The sequence below is a fragment of the Ranitomeya variabilis genome, chromosome 5 (genome assembly GCF_051348905.1).
Source record: "Ranitomeya variabilis isolate aRanVar5 chromosome 5, aRanVar5.hap1, whole genome shotgun sequence".
Classification (NCBI taxonomy): Eukaryota; Metazoa; Chordata; class Amphibia; order Anura; family Dendrobatidae; genus Ranitomeya; species Ranitomeya variabilis.
This window is the reverse complement of record NC_135236.1, coordinates 72,694,026-72,700,919: the sequence shown is the minus strand read 5'-3', so window position 1 is coordinate 72,700,919 and position 6,894 is coordinate 72,694,026. Positions and strand designations below refer to the sequence as shown.

General features: G+C 35.9%; 1 protein-coding gene across 1 annotated transcript; it reads left to right on the top strand.

The window, feature by feature from the left end:
• The first annotated feature begins 3,084 nt into the window (after nucleotides 1-3,084).
• LOC143774859 (nodal homolog 2-A-like) lies at nucleotides 3,085-6,613 on the top strand. The gene is made up of 3 exons (XM_077262628.1): nucleotides 3,085-3,370; nucleotides 5,205-5,908; nucleotides 6,025-6,613. Exons 1-3 carry the CDS (start codon nucleotides 3,085-3,087, stop codon nucleotides 6,175-6,177), a joined length of 1,143 nt encoding a protein of 380 aa, XP_077118743.1. The 3' UTR covers nucleotides 6,178-6,613.
• The last annotated feature ends 281 nt before the right edge of the window (nucleotides 6,614-6,894 follow it).

The window sequence follows — 6,894 nt, the reverse complement described above, 5'->3', positions numbered from 1 at the left end:
CTTTATTGTCTGTAAAAGTTGCAACTAAAATTGTAAAGTGCTGCGGAATATATTGGCGCTATAAAAAATAAAAATAATTATTTATTATTATTAATATGACATTGCTAAAATTGTATTCTACAAATAATCATATGTTATTTTAGTAAAAAAATAATAGTTGTGTAGCATGGTTGTTGACCTTATATTTTTGCCACCAGACCAGATTGCTCTCAATTGACAAATCATTGGAAATTATTCTTTGATATGTCCTCAATCACAAGGAACATTGTAATACAATTGGCAGAGTTGAGGATTCATTTTTCTCCTGGAAGAACCCATGATGTGACCCTTGACATCTCTCACATTAACAAAGGTCGAAAGAAAAACTTGCCTGGGATTGTTAACAATTGACTTTAGTAGTGAAAGAGGATCCAACTATCAATATTACCCGAATAATACAATTCTATTTCCATCAAGGTAAACGTTTTAATATTAAAAAGACATGAAGAGAAGGGAATGCCTAAGAATGGTCAAGAAAGCAGCTGTACAGAAGTTTCTACAGACAAAGCTGTATTACTGTTTTTTACCAGTGTTAAAAACAAATAGACAATCTGCTAAAAAATACAGACTGAAAAAACGAAGTTTTAGGTTTAGGTATAATATGAAACAAATATTTGGACTTGGATAAAAAAGGTGTTTTTACTATTAACGTGTAATGTCACACAGACACAATTCATGCATATTGATGGATAGATTATAACAGAGATTAACAATTCGTTTGCACTGTCATAGGTCAACCTCCGGTCCAGACGTCCATGGCAGCCGGTCAGAACTTCTGTGCATCTTTGGTGCATCTGACACAAACTAAATCTTGTGCCATCTCAGTGTCTTGTGAAGCCCAGTAACTTGGCCTCACGTACCATAATGACATCATGGAGTCATACTAAGCACCAAAGGCATGGATGATGCCAGTCCAAGGATACTGGGCAAAGAAATGAAAACCAGTTGCCACTGAGGACAGGAAGGACTATGTGCCGGACCAGACCAGTACGAGTCAAATTACTCATCTTAAAAGACCCCATACACAATAGATAACTGTTGGCTGAAGAATGATTTGTATAATAATTCTGCCGGCATTGATCTCCCGAGGCTCAATTTGTTAAGTGTTCCTTATCTATGAGACACTGCCTCTCGTGACGGCTTATCTCATGGTGAATCGGCAGTCCGAAACCAGACATGCCGGACCTTTTTCTCAACTACATCGTCTGTCTGGAGAGATATGGGAGGTCCCTATACACGTTAGACTTTCCCCATAAAATCAGCGGGTTTGGCCAACATTAGTCTAATACGGATGGTGACCTTAACAGATAGATATTTGCAGTTGAACACATGTAGTTATTTTTATTTCTTAAAAAAAATTCTTAAAAACTTATTATTTAGAATCATGTTTAAATGATTTAGATATAAATAAATGTATTACATACTGTTATGTTATGAAACATGCTTTAGAATATAAACGTATAAAGAAAATTACCTTAGTTACTGGAAGACATAAAATCTGAACATTTGGTAAAAAAAACCCTGTTCTTGATAAAAATAATAATTTAAGAAAAAATAAAGAGCAATGCAACTTAAAGGGAACCTGTCACTCCCAAAATCGAAGGTGAGCTAAGCCCACCAGCATCAGGGACTTATCTACAGCATTCTGTAATGCTGTAGATAAGCCCCCGATGTATCCTGAAAGATGAGAAAAAGGTTAGATTATACTCACCCAGGGGCGGTCCTGGTACGATGGGCGTCGCGGTCCGGGGCCTCCCATCTTCTTACGATGACATCCTCTTCTTGTCTTCACGCTGCGGCTCCTGCGCAGGAGTACTTTATCTGCCCTGTTGAGGGCGGAGCAAAGTACTGCAGTGCGCAGGCGCCGGGAAAGGTCAGAGAGGCCCAGCGCCTGCGTACTGCAGTACTTTGCTCTGCCCTCAACAGGGCAGACAAAGTACTCCTGCGCCGGAGCCGCAGCGTGAAGACAAGAAGAGGACATGATCTGATGAAGATAGGAGGCGCCGGACTGGACCGCGACACCCATCGGACCGGACCGCAGAGGGAACGCCCCTGGGTGAGTATAATCTAACCTCTTTTTCTCATCTTTCAGGATACATCCATTCATACATACATTACAGAATGCTGTAGATAAGCCCCTGATGCTGGTGGGCTTAGCTCACCTTCGATTTTGGGGGTGACAGGTTCCCTTTAATCAATTAGTTCAGATTTCAGATGTTTAAAAAAAATTATAATAATAATGATGATCTATTTTTGATTTAATTTAAATTGCAATATGTCAATTTCATTTATATATTAATAATAAATGAGTATTAAATTAAGAATTGGTATATTGTTTATGTTTTATAATCACGTTGTGAGAATTTACCAATGGTAATAAAATAAGATATATTCGTTTCTTATTTTTCACTGCAATTCTATTTTAGAACTAAGCAGACAGACAGGAGTGATTTTATAGTGGGTTGCAGCAGCATCCGGAACCTGAGGCCTACAAGGGCCCCAAAATTCTCCTTGTCCCATATGAGAAGACCAATACTAAGAAAGACTTGCAATACTTGGGGAGTCTGTTGGCGATTTTGCATTGGGGTTCACGAGATTTATGTTTCTCCAGTGTATATAGATATAATTTTAGATAGATAGAAATACACAAGATATAAATATATAAAGTTCATAGACAGATGAATCAAATTTAAAAATAATCACATTACCATTGTACAAACTGTATTCCCCCATTTCCCCCAAATAGTTTTACTGTTTTGTTAATTCTTAAGAAGAGTTTCGGTTTTTCAGACATTAAAGGACTTTTCTTTTACATTAAGATTAGAAGTATTGATATCAGCTAATGACTTGATTCATTATAATAATAGAGGTGTCTACTCTAAGATCCCTTTGTTGAGATCACATAGATGAAAGGTCAAAGGTGTTAACACGGAGGCTTTTGATCCATAGGTATAAAAGGTAAGAGAACCCACAAGACCTTAGTTTTTTCATGAAGAAGGTCTTCGCAAAATCTCCTAAGAACTAATACAGAAGACCTCTAGAAAGATGTATTGGTTCACCTCCAACTTCTACTTCACCATCATCTCCATGATTCTGGGAATGTCTTCTTCTCTACCAGTGCAACAAATGATAATTCCTCTTCAACATTCAACTCTTGATTTGAATTCTTCACCTACTTTACATGGAAAGAGACAGTTCCAGAATATGAAGCACTCTCCCTTTATGATGCAACTCTACCAGACCCTCGTCTTGGGGAACACAACCGATCTATCCAGTCTGGAATACTCCACTCTTCAAGATTCTGACACCATTCTAAGCCTCAGTGCCAAAAGTAAGAACACAGTCTTTGCTAATTATATGTCGATGGTTTAACTCTTTTTGTATTTTCTGTACACAATGTAGACATTTACTATTTTGATTTTTACTAAATCCATATTGTTATATTGGAAATCACACTTTGCATGCTACATTTTATTTAATATATAGCAGATTTTATTATACCTCACCCTTCACCCTCCCGTCCTCTCAAAAAAATACTGGGGTTACTAAATAAGTCATACTTTTTCTTTCCTTTATTAACTAAATTTTTGCCTAGAGCTTTCAACTATTCCCTATTTTCCTATTTTTAACATTTTTCACAATCTTTTATTTTTCTAACCTCCACCTCCCATTAACATTGGGGCTGTTCTAGCCATCTAGTTTTTAGTTATTAATAGTCAGGCCCCCCAAAAACTTAGCTTACAAAAGCCTTTATAATTCTGTTATTCATGCATTGTTTTTTTCCACATGTCCCATATAAATTTCCCATATTATTTGTATATTACTCAGCCAAATCGTGGACTACTTAGAGAATTTCCATTATATATGTGATATGTCAGCGTCTTCTTCCTTACACTTTGAACTAGTCATGAGCAAATCTGGCAAAATTCAAATTCGACAGTTCACTCGAATTTGGCCAAGAAATACCATTTACATCAAAGTTATTCAATGTTCCTTATTACGCTCTTGGGTCTTAGACAATACTTTTACATTGTTATCCAATTAAGGTACAGGGTAATAAGATCTTCTTGGGTATGTGATTTAGTTCTCCAGTTGGTCTTTCTTTTGTTTCTCAGCTTTAGGATTTTTTAGTTTGGACAAGTACTCCTCAAGTTCTCTCTTCTCTCGTTGACAACGCTAGAAGAGCACAGGTTGGCATGACATTTCTGAAATACTGTTATTATAACCTTTGCGTTTCTAACTATTTGTGCCCTCTCAACTATTATTTTCTTTATGTCGTTAGTATTTTCATTCTGTATTAGAAAGCAATCCATTCGGTTTCCCTACTTACGTAGAATAACTTTCTGATTTAAAAAATTATTTTTGACACATTTCTTTTCTTTCTCTAATGCCTCCTTTTTCAGTTCTAACTTTGCTTCTTCAGCTCTTTCCTCTGTTCAGGCTGTCTCTGTTACTATTACTACCCAGATATTCATATAGGACATATATAATTTTCTTTCAGCTAGGGAAATAATACTGTAAGTCTCCCCCATCAATATGCCAACATTTGTAGAGTGGATTACTCTAATATAATTAATTCCTATATTTGAACATCAGAGGTATTCACAAACCACCCACAATTATTACAATTAAAATATTTTAATTAAGAAATAATAAAAATGTATTTGCCATTTGCAGTTGTTACGACTGTGATCCACTAGATCCCGGTTATTGCTAGGTGTAGAGTTATGTTATTACTTCAAACGGGATTCATGATCGTTGCCCTTTATACATTTCTATTTCCCATATTATGTATACATAGTCACAAAACATTTTTATAATTAATATAAAATGAAAGTTAAATTTTAATTACATATTCCTTTTTTTCGTTTTCTTATTTATCTACAATCTACTGGTGATGTCCATCAATGTGTAATTATGTTTTATGAGATCTGACAATATAAATATCTCTGTTCAGACTCTCTCTGTTACTATTCGTTTATTACTGACTTTTTTATGTTTTAATGTTGATCATTTTTACCATTTTGAAGGGATGGTGACCAACTTATTGATATTAATATGACATTGCTAAAATTGTATTCTACAATAATCATATGGTGTTTTAGTAAAAAATAATAATTGTGTAATATGGTTGTTGACCTTAATTTTCTTTTTTTTGCCACCAGATTGCTCTCAACTGACAAAACATTGGGAATTATCCTTTGATATGTCCTCAATCACAAGGAACATTGAAATACAATTGGCAGAGTTAAGGATTAATTTTGCTCCTGGGAGAACCCATGATGTGACCCTCGACATCTCTCACAGTAAAGAAGGCGAAGGAAAAACTTTCCTGGGATCGGTGAAAATTGACTTTAGTATTGAAAGAGGACCCACTTTGAAAACTATCAATATTACCCGATTGATACAATCCTATTTCCATCAAAGTGAACATTTTAATCTTAAAAATGACCAAAAGGAGGAAATGCCCAAGAATGGTCAAGAAAGCAACTGTACAGAAGTGTCTACAGATAGAGTTGTATTGGTTGTTTTTACCAAGGACATTCCTTCTGCTAACCTCCATGGATATCCTAACCTCATCCAGACAGTTGAGTCTTCTAAGCATGTGACGACCCCATTGTCTGGCATTAATAGAATTAGGAAAAGTAGAAGTGCAGAGCGAGCTAAGATCATGGCCAACTTTCCCACCACACCTACTGTAGATGGGAAACCAATGTGCAGAAGAGTTGACATGATGTTGAACTTTGTAAACTTTGGATGGGGAGACTGGGTTATCTATCCCCCCAAAATTAATGCATATAGATGTGAAGGAGCTTGCGCTATACCTTTAAGTGAGATCTTCAAGCCAACAAACCATGCATATATTAAGGTAATTATTTGTTTTCTAAAATATGTACTTTGCATCTGTTAATATTACATATACATTTATACCTCTGTAATAAATAACTTTCTTAATTAGATTATTTTTTTTTCTTTTGTTTTCAGAGTTTGGTCAAGCTGTACAATTCAGATGGAGTTGATGATCCCTCGTGTGTCCCAGTGAAGATGAGACCATTATCTATGCTGATGAATGAAGGAGGAAGGGTGGTTATGAAGATCCATGAAGATATGATTGTTGAAGAGTGTGGATGTCACTGACACGATTTAACATGTCTTGCACATTTGATAACTGGAATCGGAATATGCTGTAACCAGTTATGATCCCTCAGGAGAACCCCCATGGATGAATATGGCTACTCATACCAGACTATTGTAGCACTGAACTGCAGGGGTGTATTAAAGGGGGAACAGAAGATCCCTGGAGGCGGTGAATTCTTAAAAGTCACCTTTACCCCATATGCGAAGACAAAAACTCCTAAAGATGCAAGAAGAGTTGGGGCCAGTATAAAACATTCTACTAGAGACTGAACTAAATAATTTTTGTAAATATGTTATTAAAATATGGTATATAATTCATTCTAATTCCTAAAGTAATATGTGTATAAATATGTAAGTATATATTTTTACTTTAAGTATAATAAAAAAGTACATTTGCAATTCTGTTTCTTGTGTTTTATAAAGGGGCGACATTCAGGTGGTGGCTACAGGAACCTGATGATGTCATTGTTGACATCAAAGGGATTCCCTGTGCAGAGGGGGCTCGGAGACATATAGAGAAGATGAGGGCCACATATATAAGGATCGTTGTTAACATTTACTGATCAGTGTATATGGGGATAGGAAATAAAAACAGGATAACAGGGAAGTCCCAGTATATCATGTGTCCAACAAGGTAAAACATATGCCAGTCTTAACGGGACTGCCCACTTTATTTGGACTCCTTACTAATTTGTGGTAGATGGGAATACATGCAGT